This window comes from Chiloscyllium plagiosum, unplaced genomic scaffold (assembly GCF_037043375.1).
Source record: "Chiloscyllium plagiosum isolate Xiang-an unplaced genomic scaffold, Cpla_swu_hap1 HiC_scaffold_7, whole genome shotgun sequence".
In the NCBI taxonomy this organism is placed as follows: Eukaryota; Metazoa; Chordata; class Chondrichthyes; order Orectolobiformes; family Hemiscylliidae; genus Chiloscyllium; species Chiloscyllium plagiosum.
The window spans coordinates 83,950,258-83,974,836 of NW_028270145.1; the positions used below are offsets into that span (position 1 = coordinate 83,950,258).

The 24,579-nt window shown below is 40.7% G+C and overlaps 1 protein-coding gene across 1 annotated transcript in view; it reads right to left on the reverse strand.

The window, feature by feature from the left end:
• Positions 1 to 24,579, reverse strand: part of LOC122551725 (low-density lipoprotein receptor-related protein 1-like) — a 1,910,187-nt gene that overhangs the window by 244,277 nt on the left and 1,641,331 nt on the right. The window contains exons 55-58 of the mRNA XM_043694091.2: positions 14,505 to 14,692; positions 12,603 to 12,786; positions 10,304 to 10,389; positions 10,097 to 10,216 (exon numbers count right to left, since the gene is read on the reverse strand). Coding sequence (XP_043550026.2) covers positions 10,097 to 10,216; positions 10,304 to 10,389; positions 12,603 to 12,786; positions 14,505 to 14,692 — 578 coding nt within the window. The remainder of the gene's footprint in view (positions 1 to 10,096; positions 10,217 to 10,303; positions 10,390 to 12,602; positions 12,787 to 14,504; positions 14,693 to 24,579) is intronic.

The following is a 24,579-nucleotide window of genomic DNA, read 5'->3' on the forward strand; positions in this document are numbered from 1 at the left end:
CCTCTAAAGACAGTAGAAAGATATTGCCCCTCTCTCATCCACAACATACTCAGTGGAAGACAGAGAACTATGGCTGTCCTGCTTCTTTACCACCTCACAAAAGCATCAACAGCTGGAAACCACACAGTTGGTAGGCTCCATATCAGCTGAACGTTGATGCTGATTGTGGCCTTGTGTTCCTCATTCATTTGTGCAGCAGCCCTTGTTGCAGCAGACAAAGAGAATACCACAGCTTTTGTGATTCAATAGCAATGGTTTCAATGAGCCTATCTGGGCTCAAAGGTCTGAGCAATGAAGGCAAGTGTACTAAACGCCTTCTTAACCAGCTTGTCTACATGTGATGCAAGTTTCAAAACATGATGTATCTAAACTCCTAGATTTCTCTGTTCTACAGCACTACTCAAAGCCCTATTTTTACTTACATATGTCCTGTCCTTGTTTGCTTTGCCAAAATGAATACTTCACATTTACCCAAATTAAACTCTATCTGCCACTCCTCAACCCGCAGACACAATTGATCAAGGTCTCTTAATAATCTTAGATAATATTCTTCATTGTAGAAGGCATCATTAGTAAATTTGTGGATGACAATAATTTGTTAGTATAGGAGACAATAAAGAAAGAGCTGGGATGTTACAGTGATGTTGTACAGGATGGTGGTGAGGCCTCTTCTGGACTACTATTTTTCCTTCTGATTGTCTTGTTATAGGAAAGATATTATTAAGCTGGAGAAGGTTGCATGATTATTATCTTCTCTGTATCTCTGTCTGTTGCTTCTAATTGTAGAATTCCTACAGTGTAACTAGAAGCCGTTTGGTTCAACAAGTCTGCACTGACCCTCCGAAGACCATCCCACCTTCCAAGTAGCCTTGGAACCCTGCATTTGCCATGGCTAACCCACCTAGCCTGCACATCCTTGGACACTATGGGACAGTTTAGCACGGCCAATCTACCAAAGGCACACACCTTTGGACTGTGGGAGGAAACCGGGGCACCAAGAGGAAAACCACACAGACACAGGGAGAACGTGCAAACTCCACACATCCTCCAAAGCTGGAAAGAAACCCAGTCTCTGGTGTTGTGAGGCAGCAGTGCTAACCACTGAGCCACAGTGCCACCCCAAACCAAACACCCTGGATGGGATCCCACACCTGGCTTTCTCAGCAGCCCCATCACAAACTTACACCTGATTTCTTTCATCATCCCAATCTTTTGACAAAGGATCAGTTAGATTCGAAACGTCAGCTCGTTTCTCTCCTTACAGATGCGCCAGACCTGCTGAGATTTTCCAGCATTTTCTCTTTTGGTTTCAGATTCCAGCATCCATAGTAATTTGCTTTTATCCCAGTCTTAAGTTGTTTCCCCATTATTTTAAAATTGTAGCCCTTGGTTCGAGACTCTCTAATCAGGCCTAATACCTTACCTACATCTCCCATGCCACAATCTCCTTAAGTATTTTCCAGGTTTCAATGAGATCACCTCTCATTCTTCAGAACTCTCTCAAGGACAGAGTTTGCTCAATTTCTCCTCACAGAATAGTCCCACCACCCTGACAATAAGTCTGCTGAACCATCATTACACTGTCTCTATGTCAGTCTCATTCATTCTCCTCACAATTGGGATGGAGACAAGTGGAAACTCAAACGGATGACATTGGCAAGGAGTGCAGGGAAGAAAGAAACACAAATGTTCACAGAAGTACAACATCGGCAGACTCAACTTGTGATTCAATCTGCACTGCTTGACTTATGTTACCTTCCACTTTCAATTGAATCACATGTGCAATGCAAGTGAAAAACGGTCACCACTTTTCCCTGTGTGGGCAGTATGAGTACTTTTCCTCTCTTAGTACATAGGCTGTATGTGTGAGCAATGAGCTCCTTCAAAGAACAATTGCACTAATTAGGCACTTAACAGCATGCAAGTTTAAATCCATTTGTAATCATACCAGAATGCAAGTAGAACACATAAAAAGCCCATCAATGTGGGATACAAATCTTGGCCACAAGCAAACTAGACCATGTCATTGTTCAATACAAATTCTGTATCACGGAAGTTATCACAGCTACCATTAACAGTGGCACCTGTGAACCACAATTCAGACAGACAATCTAAGGTCTGCGCAATGGCATGGAGCTGGTTTCATGTCACTTTGAATTGTAAACATTTGCCAAAATCCACTTAGATGCAATGCTGTGTTTCTTGGGTGATGATAGGGAGAGGGCAATGATCCATTAATGCTGCCCCATTTACAATCTGCCACTGTTTGTGCAGAATGGCTTGCGCTGCATACATTCTTCCAGGTCCCACCCTATTAAGGATTATGTTAAACAAACATTTATGTGTGATGCAAATACTAACTGCTCACATTACTGTGGACTTGTTCAGTTTCTGATATTCCACACCCAGGTTCATTGGATCCATGAACAATGGATGCAGCTACAACAGGGACTACCTTCAATGTGACCAAGGTCATTGTCCACATTGGAACCAACGACATAGGAAGGGGAAAGGTTGAGATTCTGAAGGGAGATTACAGAGAGTTAGGCAGAAATTTTAAAAAGAGGTCCTCAAGGGTAGTAATATGTGGATTACTCCCAATGCTACGAGCTAGTGAGGGCAGGAATAGGAGGATAGAGCAGATGAATGCATGGCTGAGGAGCTGGTGTATGGGAGAAGGATTCACATTTTTGGATCATTGGAATCTCTTTTGGGGTAGGCGTGACCTGTACAAGAAGGACGGATTGCACCTAAATTGGAAGGGGACTAATATACTGGCAGGGAAATTTGCTAGAACTGCTTGGGAGGATTTAAACTAGTAAGGTGGGGTGGGGGGGACCCAGGGAGATAGTGAGATAAGAGATCAATCTGAGGCAGGTACAGTTGAGAACAGAAGTGAGTCAAACAGTCAGGGCAGGCAGGGACAAGGAAGGACTAATAAATTAAACTGCATTTATTTCAATGCAAGGGGCCTAAAAGGGAAGGCAGATGAACTCAGGGCATGGTTAGGAACATGGGACTGGGATATCATAGCAATTACGGAAACATGGCTCAGGGATGGGCAGGACTGAATGTTCCAGGATACAAATGCTACAGAAGGGATTGAAAGGGAGGCAAGAGAGGAGGGGGAGTGGCAGTTTTGATAAGGGATAACATTACAGCTGTGCTGAGGGAGGCTATTCCCGGAAATACATCCAGGGAAGTTATTTGGGTAGAACTGAGAAATAAGAAAAGGATGATCACCTTATTGGGATTATATTATAGACCCCCAATAGTCAGAGGGAAATTGAGAAACAAATTTGTAAGGAGATCTCAGCTATCTGTAAGAATAATAGGAAAGTTATGGTATGGGATTTTAACTTTCCAAACATCGACTGGGACTGCCATAGTGTTAAAGGTTTAGATGGAGAAGAATTTGTTAAGTGTGTACAAGACAATTTTCTGATTCAGTATGTGGATGTACTGACTAGAGAAGGTGAAGAACTTGACCTACTCTTGGGAAATAAGGCAGGGCAGGTGACTGAGGTGTCAGTGGGGGAGCACTTTGGGGCCAGCGACCATAATTCTATTCGTTTTAAAATAGTGATGGAAAAGGATAGACCAGATCTAAAAGTTGAAGTTCTAAATTGGAGAAAGGCCAATTTTGACAGTATTAGGCAAGAACTTTCAAAAGCTGATTGGAGGCAGATGTTCGCAGGTAAATGGACGGCTGGAAAATGGGAAGCTTTCAGAAATGAGATAACGAGAATCCAGAGAAAGTATATTCCTGTCAGGGTGAAAGGAAAGGCTGTTAGGTATAGGGAATGCTGGATGGTTTGGTTAAGAAAAAGAAAGAAGCATATGTCAGGTGTAGACAGGATAGATCAAATGAATCCTTAAGAAAGTATAAAGAAAGTAGGAGTATACTTAAGAGGGAAATCAGGAGGGAAAAATAGAGACAAGAGATAGCTTTCACAAATAGAATTCAGGAGAATCCAAAGGGTTTTTATAAATATATTAAGGACAAAAGGGTAACTAAGGAGAGAATAGGGCCCCTCAAAGATCAGCAAGGTGGCCTTTGTGTGGAGCCACAAAAAATGGGGGTGATATGAAATGAATATTTTGCATCAGTATTTACTGTGGAAAAGGATATGGAAGATATAGACTGTCGGGAAATAGATGGTGACATCTTGCAAAGTGTCCAGATGACAGAGGAGGAAGTGCTGGATATCTTGAAACGGTTAAAGGTGGATAAATCACCAGGACCTGATCAGGTGTACCTGAGAACTCTGTGGGAAGCTAGATAAGTGATTGCTGGGCCTCTTGCTGAGATATTTGTATCATCGATAGTCACAGGTGAGGTGCCGGAAGACTGGAGGTTAGCAAATGTGGTGCCACTGTTTAAGAGGGGTGGTAAGGACAAGCCAGGGAGCTATAGACTGGTGAGCCTGATCTCAATGGTGGGCAAGTTGTTGGAGGGGATCTTGAGGGACAGGATATACATGTATTTGGAAAGGCAAGAACTGATTCGAGATAGTCAACATGGCTTTGTGCGAGGGAAATCATGTCTCACAAACTTGATTGAGTTTTTTTGAAGAAGTAACAAAGAAGATTGATGAGGGCAGAGCAGTAGATGTGATCTATATGGACTTCAGTAAGGCGTTTGACAAGATTCCCCATGTAAGACTGATTAGCAAGGTTAGATCTCATGGAATACAGGTAGAACTAGCCATTTGGATACAGAACTGGCTCAAAGGTAGAAGACAAAGGGTGGTGGGGGAGGGTTGTTTATCAGACTGGAGGCCTGTGACCAGTGGAGTGCCACAAGGATCGGTGCTGGGCCCTCTACTTTTTTGTCATTTACATAAATGATTTGGATGCGAGCACGAGAGGTACAGTTAGTAAGTTTGTAGATGACACCAAAATTGGAGGTGTAGTGGACAGTGAAGAGGGTTACTTCAGATTACAACAGGATCTGGACCAGATGGGCCAATTGGCTGAGAAGTGGCAGATGGAGTTTAATTTAGATAAATGCAAGGTGCTGCATTTTGGGAAAGCAAATCTTAGCAGGACTTATGCACTTAATGGTAAGATCCTAGGGAGTGTTGCTGAACAAAGAGACCTTGGAGTGCAGGTTCATAGGTCTTTGAAAGTGGAGTCGCAGGTGAATAGGATAGTGAAAAAGGCGTTTGATATGCTTTCCTTTATTGGTCAGAGTATTGAGTACAGGAGTTGGGAGGCCATGTTGCAGCATACAGGACATTGGTTAGGCCACTGTTGGAACATTGCATGCAATTCTGGTCTCCTTCCTATCGGAAAGATGTTGTGAAACTTGAAAGGGTTCAGAAAAGATTTCCAATGATGTTACCAGGGTTGGAGGATTTGAGCTATAGGGAGAGGCTGAACAGGCTGGGGCTCTTTTCTCTGGAGCATCAGAGGCTGAGGGGTGACCTGATAGAGGTTTACAAAATTATGAGGGGCATGGATAGGATAAGTAGGTAAAGTCTTTTCCCTGGGGACGGGGAGTCCAGAACTAGAGGGCATAGGTTTAGGGTGAGAGGGGAAAGATATAAAAGAGACCTAAGGGGCAACTTTTTCATGCAGAGGGTGGTACGTGTATGGAATGAGCTGCCAGAGGATGTGGTGGAGGCTGGTACAATTGCAACATTTAAGAGGCATTTGGATGGGTATATGAATAGGAAGGGTTTGGAGGGATATGGGCTGGGTGCTGGCAGGTGGGACTAGGTTGGGTTGGGATACCTGGTCGGCATGGACAGGTTGGAACGAAGAGTCTGTTTCCATGCTATACATCTTTTTGACTCTATGGCTCTGAGGTGTAACAAAATGAGGAAGGCCAGTTAATGGGACCAACAGCAACCTCCAATGGCTACCAACCAGCCTCCACATGACGAGGTTGTCATAGAAAATCCTTTCAGGGTGTGGAAATAGAGAAAACCCATAGTCTCTCATTCCCTGTGTAATCTCATCCAGATTGCTGCCCCAACTGAGGATGCCCCGAGTCACTGCCACAGCACCAAGCCATCTTTTGGAACAGGACTATGCCATTTACTGGGACAGCACTATGCCATCTGCTGGAACAGGACTTATGATCTGTTGGCTATCCTATCTTGGCAGCCGTCAAGGTGACAGCTGCACTAAATTTGATGCAGTTCGGTGCTTCCAAGGAAATACACACACCAGAGTGGGATCTCTCAATCCTCACCCAGAAAATATATCAAGACCATGACTAATGCAATTTGTGTCAGATTGCATTGCTTCATTTTGTTTCCCCGTGACAAAGTTAGTGCTGCAGTCCAGGCTTAGCAACATTGGTACTTCCACCAGTTACAGGGTACTATAAACTGTATTCATGCCATGTTAAGAATGTCATATCATAATGTTGCTGATTTCATTCACAGAAAGGTTCCAGTCAATCAATGTACATTATCACATCCTGGAACTTTGCACTAGGAATCCTAAAAGCAGCGATGATACTTATACCCAGAAAACTCTCTTCTTCTGCTTCTTTTCAAGGGCAGAGTGCCTTATAAAGATGGTTACTGAGATATAAAATGTAGCCTATTTATCTGAAGTGAAATGATCATTCATTGACTGGAAATTTATTGCAGCTCAAAAGGCAAGCAGCTCCTTTTTACTCCCAAAACCAAATGTAACTTTATGTTTCTTTTTTTTTCTTAACTTATCTTGAACAACAGGAAAAACATGTTCAACTGTTTGAGGGCTTTTCAACATGTGATGATCCCACATTGAACAATGATGAGATGTTCTGTTACTCTTGTAGAATGATACTTAATTTAACATAATATGATATGAAGCCTAAGTAGCTTCATTCTTGTAGCTACATTTAAAATAATAGTCAATCAGACAGGTGATGATGTAAAGTAAGAAGTATATTTACAAATACAAGCTTCTGTTTCCAGTGATGGGTCACCAATGTGACCTCCGCAGCATTTTTTTTTTCATTTCACTTCATGTACCATGAAGTGTTATTTGTAACTGTCAGTGACTGACCTGCTGTACATCTGGGATCTAAAAATGGTGCCAGCAGTGGAAGACTCGGAATATGCCAGTAGCGATGTGTTCTTCCATTGCCAGGGAGTGAATGGGAGCGGTAGCATGGAGGTACGGTGCATATGGGATAAGGTGAACAGCAGAGAATTGTGTGAGAAAACTCCAGTGGAGAGAATCCTGTCATGACATTCGCAAAATTGACACTCCAATCTTTTTCTTGTTAAATTCAGCCAATTGAATCTTCAAACCCAATTCTAAATATTTGTAATCTGCATTCAATGTTTTTGAACAGATATTTCATTCTTTACAGAGTGCCTTGACCATGCTGCTGGGTTCGCTCTTGACATCCTATAAATGCCCACTGTTGCAACAATGTCAGTCTTAATTTGCACATTGATGCAGTGGATAGAAGGAAGGGCATGGTCAGGGCAGAAATGAGGAGTTGATGCAGAAAGAGGGGAGAATTAGTAGGATGTCTATGACAGCCTTGACATTGAACCTATCTCATTATCTCCTGAGCAGCCACTTTCGTTTGTCTATAAGCACTGAGAGACCATGTCATAATCACCTTATTACCTCTCAGGAACAGTCAGGCTACTAGACCAGGGTTAGTTCAGTTAGCTTTGGGTGGTGGTGGTGGGTACATGTGCATGTAGTATGACATCTGATGATAGTGTTACCATCAGACTTTTAAAAAATCATTTACGGCAGGGAAACTTTGTGGAGGATACATCCAGTCTTTGTGGTAGCATGTGCTTGCCTGAAGTTACAGCTCATCACTGCGCTATGCTGCAGACAATAAATTGAACTCAATTTCTACATGTACAATTATGAAGACAACATCTCCAATGATAATGTGTCTTCTGATTGTAGCCTAGACCTTTCCTTAATAGGTTCTCTTATACTGATAGATCCCCTCTTTCAGAACATAGCCTCTCATACTTCACTGGATTGTAGTGTATAGACTGAGAGGTAAATAAAGTTTCACCATGGAGGTTTGGTCATCTCTAGCTATCATGAAACAATTAGATTCATCAGACAACTTGAGGTTGAAGAGGATGTTTCTCCAATTATTTTAGTTTTAAAAGCTCCTACATAATTAAATAAATCATATTGTATAAGATCATATAAGTCAATCCATAACTCATTTGGATTAATCATTCCAGGAGTAACAGTTTAGGCACCCTTTTTTCTTTAGAACTCTAAACCATAAGGATTTGTAATTGAATGGTTACACTAGGGCAAGTATTTACTCTGTGTATGATTACAAACTTGATGGAATCCCCAGTTTGCAATACAATACATTTTTAATAATTCAGGAATTGACTTGATGATAATCAAATGAGTAATGTGAAAAGGATGACCAAAATAACATTTCAGCCCAGTCAGAAATGATCTGTCAAAATGAGGCTTAATTTGTCAAAATAATTAAATGGCTTATTTCAGATATCAATATATGCTATTGGTGTATTTTAAATGTATAGACATTTTTAAAATTTGAATGAATTAATTAATGTTCCCTTCTGACAATTATACATGTATAATGTCCTTTCAGGAAGCAAATCTGCCTTCTGAGTGGAAGCAAAGATGTAATGGTATTGTCACTGGACTAGTAATCCAGAGATCCTAAGTCATGCTCTGAGACCTCTGTTCAAATCCTATGATGGCAGATAGTGGAATTTGAATTGACAAAATCTTCAATTAGAAGTTTTATAATACGCTTTGTTGTAAAAACCTGTCTGATTCATTAATAACCTGTAGAAAAAGGAAGTCTGCTATTCTTATCTGGTATGGCCAAGATGATTGACGTTTAACTGCTCTCTGAAAGGGTCTAACAAGCCATTCAGATGGAACAAACCATGCCGATGTATCAAGTCACTCAAAGGTCTCAAAAGAATGAGCTAAACAGAGTATTTGACATCGATCAAGGTAACGGAAATGACAATGACAAACTAAGCCCTAGCTACCCTGCAAGTACTCTTTTCTCATATCGGGAGGGGAGGAAGTGAAGCTACAACACAGGACTGCTCCATGTCAAACAGTATATACAGCAAGTGATCGAAGAAAAAAAGAGTCAAATGAATCCAGAATCAACAGGTCAGATATATCAGTCCTGCCACTTTAATGATGGAGAAGTACAGCACATTAATGCAAAAGAAAAGGTTAAAGCATTTGCAACAATCTTCAGTCAGAATTGTTGAATGAATGATTCATCTAAGCATGCTCCCAGGTCCTAGCATAACGACGGTAGTCTACCCATCCAACTGATGACCCATACTTGTTCAATAGAAATTGATGGAAGTGCATATCAACACTGCTTTCAAGCAATACTGGCTTAGCACTAATCTGCTCACAGACTCACAGATTGTGTTCTGCCAGGGTCACTCAGCTCTTGAACACATTACCACTTTAGATATTTTATCCATGTTTGAACCAAACTGCAGAGGGGAGGTGAGAGTGATTGCCCTTGACATCAAGATCCCATTTGACGGAGTAGAAAAACTCAAGTCAATGAGAGTCATGGTTAAACAGACTGGAGTCATATCTAGCAGAAAGGAAGATGGTTATGGCGGTGAAGGACATTATTGCAGGAGTTCCTTAGTGCCGTACACCCATTCATCTTCAGCTGCTTCCTCACTGACCTTCCCTCTACAGTCAGATCAGAAGTAGGAATGTTCACTGACTATCGCACAATTTTCAGCAAAATTCATGACTCCTCAGATATTGAAGTAGCCCATGGACAATATCCAGGCTTCCGCTGACAAATGGCAAGTAACATCCATGTCAGACAAGTGCCAGACAATGATCAACTCCAATAAACAAGAACTTAACCATCAACACTTTGACATTCAATGTCCCTATAATTGTTGAATTACCCAATATCCAAAAATGTAAAATTATGCAATTTTTAACTACACCAGGCACTAAATGATATAGGAACAATTGGAAAATAATGGATACACCCTGTCCAACATGAAAACAAAACAACATCATGTTTATTAATTGGGCTACAATGGTCTTAACAAGGCATACCTGAAAATTCTGAAATTATCAACAGACCAACTGTTAATAAAAATATTCCTACCTCAGGATTGCTTCCATTCAAATGAATTCTTGATATTGTACTACCTTGTGTAGTGAAATCAGCCCAATAAATGCATTTTTCCCTGTAGTCAAAATCTATTGCATGAACATTATTCAGCCCCTGTAAATAAGCAAACCTAATTATTAGTGCATCAAAAGAGTTCAAGTACAAAGCAAGGCACAACAATGAAACAGATGTGCAACTTGCCTGTTTTAATAAAGTGTAGTTGAATCCATCTATGCTCATTTTTCTGATTTCATGTCGGTCAGCAAAAATTAAAAATGGTTCCTCAGCTGAATACAAAGGAAGAGAGTACCTCAGTAAGTTCAGCAACATCATACATATTCATAAAGCTATTTAAAATTTCACCCTGCTGATACATATGCTTTGCAAATGCTTTCTCAAATTTAATAAATACTTACATATAAAACAATTTTGCATTTAAATCTGGCAACAGGCAGATATATCCTCACATTTAATCTGAACATAATCCATCTGCCATTAATGCAGCCTTACCACTGAACTCTTTAGCTAAGATTGGATTCCCAAATCTGTAATGTTCATAACCAAGTCTAACCTTTACTCCAGGAGCAAGGTTAACGACAGCTAAGCAATCATAACACTAAAATTATGGACAATGTTGATGTTAAAAGTACATCCTAGATGAATGAATAAGGAAGGTCAAAAATAAACAAATGAAGATGGTTGTGGTTATTGGAGGTCAATCATCTCAGTCACAGAACATCACTACAGGAACTCCTCAGGATAATGCAGGAGGTCCAACAATTTTCAGCTGCTTCATCAATTCCCACTCCATCATAAGATCACAAAGGAGATTGTTTGCTGATTATTACACAACATTCAGCATTATTTGGACTCCTTAAATGCTAAAGCAGTCAGTGTCCAAATGCAACAAAACCTGGACAATATTTAGGCTTGGACTGATAACTGGTAAGTTAATATCATGCCATTCAATTGCTAGCCAACAACAATCTCCAACAAAAGAGAGTACAACCATCATCCTTCAACATTCAATGGCATTACTATCGCTGAACTCCCCAGTATCAATGTTGACCAGAAAATTGAAATGGCAAAATCATTTAAACAGTTTGGCTATAAGAGCAAATCATATGCTGGGAAGTCTGTCACCTCCTGACTCATCCAAATCCTGCCAACCTTATACAAGTCAGGAGATGAAAGAAGACTCTCCATTTGCTTGAATAAGTGCAGCTCCAACAACACTCAGAAAGATCAACAATACCCAGGATAAAGCAGCCTATTTGATTGACAAGCCATCTATGATAGTCCCCCAAATAGTCAGAGTGGTTAGAGGAGCAAATATGTCAACAAATTTCTGAGGACAGAATTAATTAGGCAATAGTTGTTGTGAGCTTTAACCACCCAAATATGAATTGAAATGCATATAATATGCATTCTTGAATTTCACTCAAAATAACTTTTTCAAAAAACCAAGCACAAACTAAGTCCAATGAAAGAGCATTCAATTCTAGACTAGGTCTAAAGAAATGAAACTGAGTAGGTGAATGAAGTAGCAGTGGGTGAACACTTTGGAAATAACGATCATGGGATACTTAAATTTAGAATTATTATCGAAATGGACAATGATAGAACAGGAGTAACTAGGATATCAGACTTTACAAATCTGAGAGGTGACCTTGCAAAAGTGGAATCATTCCAGCCACTTGAAGAAAGATCAGTAGCAAGTAAATGGGAGGCATTCGAAAGCAAGATTCTATAGGCCCAGTGAAGCAAAAAAAAGGGTGGTGCTGCCAAATCTATACTCCCTGTTTATTCAGCAACTAACATTTGCAGTTATGCATAACAGGACATTGCTACAATTCCATTTTCTTGTTGGAAGTCATCTACTTATAAGTTGTTTTTAACAAAACTTGTTAAAGCTGAGTTCAAACTCATGAGGGAAGAGAATGATGCTCATAAATGATGCACAGGGAGAATGTGCAAACTCCATACAACCCCCAACGCTGGAATCAAACTGGGTCTCTGTGCTGTGAAGCAGCAGTGTCAACCACTAAGCCACAGTGCCACCCCAAACCAAATACTCCAGATGGGTCAAAGATGTACGGGTATGGCACAGGTTATTTCTTTCAGGGCACTTTACTAATCAATAACAGACTCTTCTCTGAAACAAAATTACTTTCTCTTACACAGATGTTGTTTAGGTAATTTTGAGTGTCTATCATAGTATAAGGCAATAAAATTATGATGGTGTTTTGAAAAGCAATGGTTGAAATCAAACTTGCATTATTTGTTATGGAGCTACCATTTATCCAAATGAAATTGATTTCCCCACTACTTAAAGAGTGGCCTTAATCATTGTTTTAAAATGTTAGTTGCAAAACAGAGTACAATTTCATTCCACTTGGTTCTAAAAATATCAGTTTTCTTCAACTTACAGTTCACATCCTGACACCTCTTGTGAAATATGCAAGTTTTAATGCAGGGGGGAATAAATAGAAAATCATACCTGACAAAGCTTTGCAGCTATTGGGATTATCTGCTCGTATTTCATAACCTTCTGCACATAAACACTTGTAGGTTCCATAGGTATTGATGCATTGCTGGCTACAGGGGAAGGTAGTGGTACATTCATCAATGTCAAGGCAGGTTTTGCCATCATCTTTCAGTCTGAATCCAGGCCAGCATTTGCACTAAAAAATGTAATCATGAAAAAATTATGAACATCAGCAGTTCATTTAAAGGCCATTTTTTGATACATTCAAGGTAAAAAATAAGTGTAACTAAAGACTTTATTTTGGAAGTTACTTAATTTGAAAAGAACAAAACATGTTATTTAGTAAGTTCCTGAAGGAATGCATTATGCCATACCATGGTTGGTGATACTAAGATGCTTTACATTTGTAAAATGAACACTAACACTGTTGAACAACACTGGATTCTGAGCCAGATGTGAGGTACAGGCATCAAAACAGGCATCCAGGGCCCACGAATAATATCGCTATGATGCCCCTTCCATATAAAAAAGGGAGCCTTAGGGCTATTACATAGTCTCCTTTATTGAACACAACCAGTCCAGCATAGAGCTGGCAAGGAAATGTACAATGTATGTGATTTAATCTGCAAGCGGGCATCAGAGCTGCCCCGCATTTGTCACGGGACTATGCCTACATTGGTAAAACTATAGGAATTCATTTTTTGTTTTAAAAATGGCAGCCACAGCTTAAACCCACAGAACTCAGCAGCTGCCGGTCCGCCCACGTGACCGGGAGATGGGAGCCAGAGGACAGATCAAATCCACACTAGGCCAGACACTAACCATGACTCATAGACCGAAACTCCGGAGCTAATTAATATGGAAACCCATCTCCTAATAAAATCAAGAGACTGACTGAAACACACCCATATTCATCAATACAGAATCATCCTGACACAAAGGACAGGCATCTACCAGACAGGAACAAACAGACTAATACACACCAGCACCCCAAGGGAACAAAGGGGGGTGCTAGCCCCAGCCCTCACAGAGAGAGACAAGCAGATAGTACCCGGACCCGTTTACATAATCCAATTAGCACCCTATTGTGTGTACACTGCAACTCTCCTGGGACGGCAGGAAACCCACCATTTGTACCTACTCCAGCGATGATGGGGAACTATCATCCCATTCAAACTCAAAATCCTCACATCCTGACAAAGAAAGGTATATAATGTGGAGCAGCGTGCGGGAACAGCAGAACAGCCGAGATTCGGACCTCGGTTGGTCTCCGCCGGTGTTACTGTATCAATAAACGTTACCGATTGTTGAACCGCACTCTGGGCTCGGACTGATATCACTTCATCCGCGCTAACAAATCAATGGTACTTTCTAGAGATTGATGTCTGTAAATAAGATATGTTTCCCAAATGTACTTACCACTTTTTTAGTCCATGTACTGCTTATTAGCTAACTTTGTCTGAGGAAATCATATTATTCAATAAATTACTGAACTGGAGTATTACTAAATATTACTCTTTACTTATAATTATCTGACCTGTAGTCCATTCCTTGTGAAAGTGAGGGAGTTGACAGTGGAACCTCACATGAAACCTCAGTTATTTTTTTAATTGTATTTTGCATCCGGTATATAGTATAGATTAAATGGTATAGCTAGAAAACTACAAGGATCATTAGGAAATCAATAGGTTTATGAAGGCAAAGTTAACTTAAAAATTCTTGACCTAAAAGTTGATTGGTGTTTGTTCATTTCTGTTGTTATTCCATGTATTAAAATTAAGATAAATAGAAAAATTATATTGCTTATTTGTATTAGATTATCGACTTACAGACATCAAATAACGAATTCCTTTTTTCATGAAATGCTTTGTAAAAATTCAAAGCAATATTTTACATATTAGTGACCATACTCACTTTGTACCCAATTTTCAGATCCTGGCAGTCTTGTGAACATTCACTGATTCGCTTACTCGCACATTCATTAACAAAACAATTCCTTTCATCTGATCCGTCTTCACAGTCATTATGCTTATCACAAGTGAGGGTGTCATTTATACATCTTCCATTTTTACACAGAAAGAAAGAATCGCTGCAGATTTTTCCTGAGATTTCAAAAAAGAACGTGATTAGCTTGTAAAGGTTAACTGAATAAGTGAAATCTTTATGTATTTGGGCTAAACAATATTAACAAGCAACCATCACTACTTATCAAATGACAACATCAAATGATCCTCAGTTTTTCGAACCACCACAGTCTGGGAAATTTAAAATGTGACAGTTCTCAGAAACATCAATAAGCACATCGACCTGGACCCAATATACCAACCACTGCAACGGACAGCTGGAACTGACAACCGGAAGCAGCAGATTCAAACCACTACAAATGCTGGAGGAAAGATCACAGGAGCGTTTCACAGGAGGCTCCCAAGCACTGAGGATGTCACCTAGACAGGGGACAAAGAGTCTGCAACACAAATTCCCAGCTCGGCGAACAGAACCACAAAAACGAGCACCTGAGCTACAAATCTTTGCCCAAACTTTGAACTTTGGACCTTTCTGTGATCTTTCCTCCAGCATTTGTAGTGGTTTGAATCTGTCGCTTCCGGTTGTCAGTTCCAGCTGTCCGTTGCAGTGGTCGGTATATTGGGTCCAGGTTGATGTGCTTATTGATTGAATCTGTGGATGAGTGCCATGCCTCTAGGAATTCCCTGGCTGTTCTCTGTTTGGCTTGTCCTATAATAATAGTGTTGTCCCAGTCAAATTCATGTTGCTTGGTCATCTGCGTGTGTGGCTACGAAGGATAGCTGTCGTTTCGTGGCTAGTTGGTGTTCATGGATACGGATCGTTAGCTGTCTTCCTGTTTGTCCTATGTAGTGTTTTGTGCAGTCCTTGCATTGGATTTTGTACACTACATTGGTTTTGCTCATGCTGGGTATCGGGTCCTTTGTCCTGGTGAGTTGTTGTCTGAGAGTGGCTGTTGGTTTGTGTGCTGTTATGAGTCCTAGTGGTCGCAGTAGTCTGGCTGTCAGTTTAGAAATGCTCTTGATGTATGGTAGTGTGGCTAGTCCTTTGGGTTGCGGCATGTCCTCATTCCATTGTCTTTCCCTTAGGCATCTGTTGATGAAATTGCGCGGGTATCCGTTTTTGGCGTTTTTGGTGTTCTTCTTCCTCTTTTTGCAGTTCTGGAGTACTGCAGTGTGTTGTGGCCCTTTTGAATAGTGTCTTGATGCAACTTCTTTTGTGTATGTTGGGGTGGTTGCTTTTGTAGTTCAGGACTTGGTCTGTGTGTGTGGCTTTCCTGTATACCTTTGTGGTAAATTCTCCGTTTGGTGTTCTCTGTACCATCACGTCTAGGAATGGGAGTTGGTTGTCCTTTTCTTCCTCTCTAGTGAATCAGATTCCTGTGAGTGTGGCATTGATGATCCGGTGTGTGTTCTCTATTTCTGTGTTTTTAATTATTACAAAGGTGTCATCCACATACCTGACCCAGAGTTTGGGTTGAATTTGCGGTAAGACTGTTTGTTCTAATCTTTGCATTACCGCTTCTGCTATGAGTCCAGAGATGGGTGAGCCCATGGGTGTGCCATTGATTTGTTCATATATTTGGTTGTTGAATGTGAAGTGTGTCGTGAGGCACAGGTCCAATAGTTTGAGTATGCCGTCTTTGTTGATAGATTCAACGTCCTGTTGTCTGTTCTGTAATTCCAGCAGGTTGGCTATGAGCAAAACCAATGTAGTGTACAAAATCCCATGCAAGGACTGCACAAAACACTACATAGGACAAACAGGAAGACAGCTAACGATCCACATCCATGAACACCAACTAGCTACGAAACGACACAACCAGCTATCCTTAGTAGCCACACACGCAGATGACAAGCAACATGAATTCGACTGGGACAACATTACTATTATAGGACAAGCTAAACAGAGAACAGCCAGGGAATTCCTAGAGGCATGGCATTCATCCACAGATTCAATCAATAAGCACATCGACCTAGACCCAATATACCAACCACTGCAACGGACAGCTGGAACTGACAACCGGAAGCAGCAGATTCAAACCACTACAAATGCTGGAGGAAAGATCACAGGAGCGTTTCACAGGAGGCTCCCAAGCACTGAGGATGTCACCTAGACAGGGGAAGAAACGTCTGCAACACAAATTCCCTGCTCGGCGAAGAGAACCACAACAACTGTCCAAAGTTATTAAAACCATTCATTTTGGTTACACTCACAAATGATCTTGTCTCACTCTCTTTCTCTAAAGGGAAAACAAAAATTTCAACATATCATTCTCTTTGCTATAGTCACCTCAGCTTTGGAGTCTTCCATACAGTCAGAGATCTAGTTCACAAAACACTATTATATTATGTTTATTCATAATGGGTTGTAGCTTATATTTATTTAGCTAAATCTAAGTTGCATCATGTTTTTAAAAAAATAATTTTGTGCCATAACTCTTGACAATTTCTTTGCTGTATCTTACCAAATTCACCTCATTAATGATCTCTCCCATCCTAATGAAATTTCTCACATTGGTTTCCACCTCACATTAACACATGCTCTTCCTGAAATAATTCACTGCTCAGTGGATGACTTCAAAACAACTGCACCTTTGAACACATACCATCTTTGAAAGACTCTTGTGCACCCAGAACCGCTGCCAATCTGGAGATGCACTGCTTGGTTGCTAACATTTGCCCTGACATGACAGACATGGGGAATTAAGTGCCTCGCTCTGGGGGCAAAATCCTGGAGTTTCTGCCTGTGATCAGTGGAGTGTCACAGGGATCGGTGCTGGGTCCACTACTTTTCGTCATTTACATAAATGATTTGGATGTGAGCATAAGAGGTATAGTTAGTAAGTTTGCAGATGACACCAAAATTGGAGGTGTAGTGGACAGCAAAGAAGGTTACCTCCGATTACAACGGGCTCTTGATCAGATGGGCCAATGAGCTGAAAAGTGGCAGATGGAGTTTAGATAAATGTGAGGTGCTGCACTTTGGGAAAGCAAATCTTAGCAGGACTTATACCCTTAATGGTAAGGTCCTTGGGAATGTTGCTGAACAAAGAGACCTTGGAGTGCAAGTTCATAATTCCTTGAAAGTGAAGTTACAGGTAGATAGCATAGTAAAGAAGGCGTTTGGTATGCTTTCCTTTATTGGTCAGAGAATGGAGTACAGGAGTTGGGAGGTCATGTTGCGGCTGTGCAGGACATTGGTTGGGCCACTTTTGGAATATTTTGTGCAATTCTGGTCTCCTACCTATTGGAAAGATGGTCTGAAACTTGAAAGGCTTCAGAAAAGATTTACAAGAATGTTGCCAGGGTTGGAGGATTTGAGCTATTGGGAAAGGTTGAATAGGCGACGACTGTTTTCTCTGGAGTGTTAGAGGCTGAGGGATGATCCTGTAGAGACTTATAAAATCATGACATGCATGGATAGGCTAAATAGACAAAGTCTCTTCCATGAGGTGGGGGAGTCCAGAACTAGAGGGCATAGGTTTGGATGAGAAAGTCAAGATATAAAAGAGACCTAAGGGGTAACTTTTTCACGCGCAGAGTGGTACGTAAATGGAATAAGCTCTCAGAGGAAGTGGCAGAGGCTACTACAATTGCAATATTTAAAAGGCATCTGGATGGGTATATGAAAAGGAAGGGTTTGGAGGGACATGGGCTGGGTGCTGGCAGGTGGGACTAGATTGGGTTGGATCGAAGGATCTGTTTTGTGCTATAAATCTCTGTGACGCTATGACTCTATGAGGGTGTAGGCAACACATAAGTGTCCCCAAGCAGCATTAGATACTACAACACACAAACATGCCAGCCTGATCCAATATTGCCACCTGGATTAAAGTAGTCTCAGATATCTTGAAAAATGTACGAGAAATGTCAATTACATTTACATTTTTACATTACATTACAGATTACATTACATTCCAGTGTGGAAACAGGCCCTTCGGCCCAACATGTCCACACCGACCCGCCGAAGCGCAACCCACCCATACCCCTAACCTAACACTACAGGCAATTTAGCATGGCCAATTCACCTGACCTGCACATCTTTGGACTGTGGGAGGAAACCAGAGCACCCGGAGGAAACCCACGTAGACACGGGGAGAACGTGCAAACTCCACACAGTCAGTCGCCTGAGGCGGGAATTGAACCCAGGTCTCAGGCGCTGTGAGGCTGCAGTGCTAACCACTGTGCCACCGTGCCACCCACAATGTTCCTCTCTACTCTGACAGAGTAAGTGTCACTAACTTCTCCATGATGTATCCCACTCACTCTATTCATGGACTCAGAGAACTGTACAACACAGAAAAAAGACCACTCAATGTCACTCAAAAAACATCTACCTCATTGCTCTAATTGTAGAATTATAGACTCCCTACAGTGTGGAACCAGGTCATTCAGCCTAATGAGCTCACAATGACCATCCATAGAGCATCCCACTCACACCCAGTCCCCTACCCTACCCCTATAGCCTTGCATTTCCCATGACTAATCCCCCTAACCCGCACACCTCTGAACAGTGGAGGCAATTTAGCTTGGCCAATTCACCTCACCTGCACATCTTTGGACTGTGGGACAAACTGGAGCACCCACAGGAAACCCATGCAGACACGGGGAGAATGTGCAAACTCCACACGGACAGTTGCCTGAGGGTGGAATCACATCCAAATCCCTGCCATTGTAAGGCAGCAGTGCTAACTAGTAAGTCACTGTGCGGCTATAAATATACTTATGAAAGGTGTGATTTGTCTGGATAGCACACAAAACAATACTTTTTACTGTATATTGGTACTTGTGACAATAATAAATCAAATCATGTCTAAATCCCATTTTCCAGCACTTGCCTCATAGCCTTGTATGCCTTGGCATCACAAGTGTGCCTCTAAATATTTGTAAATGTGATGAACATTTCTGCCCTTACCACCCTTATTGGCAGTGAATTTCAGATTCCAACCACCTTCTGGGTCAAAATGTTTTTATTCACATCACCTCTAAACCTTCACCTGAAATCTGATTGCTGATCCTCCTCCCAAGGGAAAATGTTTCTTCCTGTCTCTCTATTTATACCCCTCATAATTTTATAAATCTCAGTCATGGCTCCTCTGAATCTCCTCTGTTCTAAATAAACCCTTGTCTGTCCAAGCTTTCTTCAGAATTGAAACTCGTCAGCCTGGGCAACATCCTGGTAAGTCTCCTTGACATCCTCTCCACTGCTATAATATCCCTCCTATAATGTGAATTCTAGAACAGCACACAATACTCTTTCCTAACCAATATTTTATACAGTTCCAGTCTCCTCTTAAACTATATGTCTCAGCTAACAAAGGCAATATCCTGGAGTCTTCCTGATCCACCTGCCCAAATACATTAGCGGACTGGCGTAATGCATACCAGGGTGTCTCTGATTTTTGATGCTTCATTATCTCTGTTACTGTATTCATCTCCCACCAAGGCTCATGTTCTACCGTGCTCACTATTGCCTGCAACTCACACTAACCCACAAAACCACCACCACTGCATGCCCTCTGCACTGCTCACTCACTTGCTTGGGACTCCTTCACCAACTGTAATAGCTGTGCCCTCCACTTATATCTCCCATAATACCTGCCTCTCATTCCAGAAGGAAACAGCCCACAGTCGGGCAGAATGAGTCAAGATGGATGATGTGCTGCCCTCATTCAGCTCCTCAGCTCTTATGTGCAAATGATTCTGGCGCTGATGACTGTGAGTCAGGCCTGGACTGATATTAGAGGTTGCCCTTGACTCACTGTGCTGGGAATATCTGAAAGAAGACTTGCCTTTTTCACTTGATTGAGGTCTGCTGACAACCATAACAAGCATCTTGAATTTGTGTCTACACTAAATGGCAAGATAGAAGCAATATTTAGCAAAGATCCTCAGACAGCATCTTCTAAATCCATCTGGAAGCACAATGGCAGCAGATACATGGAAATATCATTATCTGAAAGTTCTCCTCTGATCCAATCACTGTCTTGACTTGGAGATATATCACTGTTGTTTCACTGTTGCTGGGTCAGAATTCTGGAATTCCCTTCCTAAGGGCATTGGGTGTCTCCCCACAGCATGTGGACTGCAGTGTTTCAATAAAGCAACTCACCACCACCTTCTCAAGGGCAATTAGGGAGAGCAATAAAAACTGGCCAGCCAGCGATGCTCACATTCCACGAATAAATAGAAATATATGAGCTTGATAACTCTAGCTGAGGGAGTAACACCTCTAGCTGAGGGAGTAACACCCAGATAGGCAAGGTAATGCATGGCAGAGATACAGACAGCATTCACGTAGGCTCAGAGTGAGCACTATGACAATGAGTGAAGATTGGTTCTGTTCATCAGCTGGATGTGTGTCCCTGAGCACGCGGTGTCCTTGCAGCAGGATTACAATGACATAATGAAACAAAGAACTATGGATGCTAGAGATCTGAAAGAAAAACAGAAATTGCTGGTGAAACTCAGCAGGTCTGGCTACATCTGTTCAACACCTACCTTAGGAGAGTTAAAGATGTATCCTGTAAGTGGATTGGAGATATGCCATCAGAATTCTCAGAGGCTGGCACATGGACTTGGAGTGCATGTGGCTGATCCTCATAGAGAATACCCTGAAAAGTTGGTGCCCAGTGTCCAACTTAGAGATCATTGAGACACCAAGGGGCAAGCTGAATCTATCAGGTGCTCAGTCAGGTTTCCTTGTTAAGTTTTCCTGATATCAAGCTTGTTTGATAAGATGGGAGGCTGAATATTAATTAGTGTTGGACATTTAACATACAATAGTGAGCATCAATTGGCATCTCATCGTTTTCTAGTGAGTACCTTGCCACGCCAGTTGTGAAATCACCATTGCCATAGGCCTCGCCACACTTGTTGCCTGAGTCTTCTATACATCACACCATAGACCATGTCACTTAGATCATTATAAGATTCCACCTTATAGCTTCTGAGTTTTTCTTTATTCCTGGAAAACCCTATGCTGGAATCGATTCTGTTCCTCTATCTAATGGTCCATTATTTGTTGGTAATATTCAACAAAGAGAGTTAGATACTAACAACTATAAAGATATTTTAAAAAGAGGAAGTTAAATCACCTTTGCAAATTGTTCAAAATATTGTCATGGAAGGATAGGTAATTCATTCAATATTCATTGATTCTTCTGAGATTTTTTTGTTTCAGATTTAACCTTACAAGGGCTGTGACAAGGTAGAATATAGTAGTAAAAGAGCTATTTAGAAAACTATTTTCTATCATGGGAGCACAGCAAAGAAAGAACAAGCGCTGAAATTCACAATAATTAGAATAAATGCTGAGATTACATGCAGGTTAAGTAGACCATTAAAATTCATTGCGTCTTTGATGCCAAAACAATTCATTTGCAACATACGTCTTTTTTCTCAAAACGATGTTTTCAACACTGAGTGAGTTCTGTTGGAAGCTTTAAAAGTCTAACTTCATTAGTTTATGGACTCCCAATGTGAAATCATAGATAATTAGGTTATCACAACTTTCTAGGTTATTCAGAATTTCTATTTTGAGTGACAGTTACTTAACAGATGGAAACATTAGGCAAATATACAGATACGCCCACTGTCAGTTGGCATGTGGTTCAATATAACAGCAATTTAGAAGCAGAAAAGAGCAGTTTAGAGTCTGAATAATGAGTTTAAAATTAAGCGATAAAGCAACAAAATTGGTACAAGAAAGGGTTTGCAAGATACAATTCTATAATTTGGAAAAAAGACTCATGAGAAGTAGATAGACACCAAAACATTTAACATATCAGCAACTAGTCTCACATTTTAATAAGATTCACATACTGGGCTGGATCTCTCCTGGTGTAAAGGGAGAGGACATGGAAAAACAAGCTGGTGACTTTCCTGTTATCTACCTGCCTGCTCCTGAGCTGTTTCACATTTTGAGAGAGATTGCAGATAGGTCGGCTTGCCCGGATTGTCCTGGATCAATTGAGGCCCCAAAGTGGCCAAGAAATAAGCCAGCCAGGTTAGGCAGGCCTGCTTCCTGCAGCCTAATCCCAACCTGGCTAAGTATACCAATACAGGGAATAGAGGCAGGAATCCCCAAAGTAGGTTCAGCCCGTCATTAGTAAAAGGCTCCAGAGGCAACACAATGCCACAAAAATATGATCCAATGTCTCTGTAAGGTCTCTGCAAAACAATTAGTTTAAAAAAAAGCACAAAGTAGCTTGTCTTGTTCTTGCAGATGCCAAATTTCCAGTCGAACATTCAATGATGCTTTGAATTTAGAATCCACTTTCCAGAGCAAAAGCCCATTGAATATTTATGGGTATTTTGAAGTGGAAGGAATAACTAGCACTCTTCATTCATCACTAATCACAAAAGCTTAGTTGATATCTCAGTGAAGCATGTAAACTTTGTTCACACAAATACGTAGGAGTATTAAAACAGATGAGTTTGCTGTCAGATAATTTAATGTTTTTCAATTTAGTTCAAGATTTAAAACTATCATGAATAAAATGATCAGAAATTAACTTTTCCACCCCCAAGGCTATTTCAGTTCATGCTGATTAGATTAGCAAAGGGTCATAGTTTTACAAGAGTGCTTCATGTAATTGTAGACAGTTCAAATTGATTTACTTTGTTTAGCTAGCATGTTCCTGGACTACCCAATTTAAGAATATCAATTATTTTCCATACATTTGTTAATGATTTAACCAACAAAAAACTTCATTAAAGAAATTATTCTTTCATGGGATGTGAGATTCACTGGTGAGGACACCATTTATTCCCTATCCAAATTGTACTTGAGAAGGTAAACCACATTCTTGAATCACTGCAGTCCTGTGCTGCATTGTTGTTTGAAGGGAGTTCCAGGTCCTTGATCCAGTGGCAGTGAAACTACAGTTGGTGAGTAGCTTGGAGAGAAAATTGAAGGTTGTAGTGCATCTGATGTTCTCATTCTTCTCGGAGTTACAGGTCATGGATTCAGAAGATACTAGATGAGAGGACTTGTGCGTCATTGTGCATCTTGTAGATGGTACTGAATATTGTGCATTCATCAGCAACCATCCCACTCCTGTTCATAGGATGAAAGGATGATCATTGATGAAGCAACTGAAAACAGGTAAGCCTCGGACACTACTCTGAAGACATCGAATACCAATGTCCCAAAACTGAGAAGATTGACCTCCATCTTCCACTGTCCACGTTATGACTCTGACCAGTAGAGACTTTACCCTGTACATCGTCTCCACCGTCAATTCCTATTGACTCCAATGCTGCTAAATGTTACCGTGATGCAAAGGGCAGTCACTCTGACTTCATCTTTTAATTTTCTTTCTATTGTTCATGGTTGCATAATAAAATAATCAGTGAAAATGCTCTTGCATTAGACAGCTACTGTCAGCACCATTTTTCAAATATTGTATTAAAACTTATCAACAGATATCTTACCAAGAATCGATTGCAATTAGGATATGTTTGATGTTTCACTTAATTTGTTAAAATTTGTTCTGAGTAATATCTGAAATGTATACTTAAATTGAGTGTTACACGAGCTTTCATCTTCAGGTTATGTATGTTTCATTCTTGGTCAACAATATCCACAAATGAAAAATCATCTGAATTACAAAAAAATGTGAAGTCAAAAGGTATGTAGATGATGAGGACTTCAGATCTTGTAGCAAAGTGAAAAAAAAAACTCATTTGACCTTATTCTTATGTATCCTTCTAAGCCTGCCATATTGTTTTGGGCCATGTCAAGTTATTCTTAGCAATCAGGTTGGCAGGAAGTGAATGTAACAAATGAGTTACTCTTCAGAATATGCCAGCAAGTAAGTTATGTTAGTCAAATTTACATGCCTTTGCAAGGTATGAAACAGCAAAATAGTTTCTATTACTGTTTCAGCAATGACTTTTAGTTTTATCTAAGTTTAGGTCGAGCAGTTTAACAAAGGGTGGTGGTTTTACAAGAGTACGGG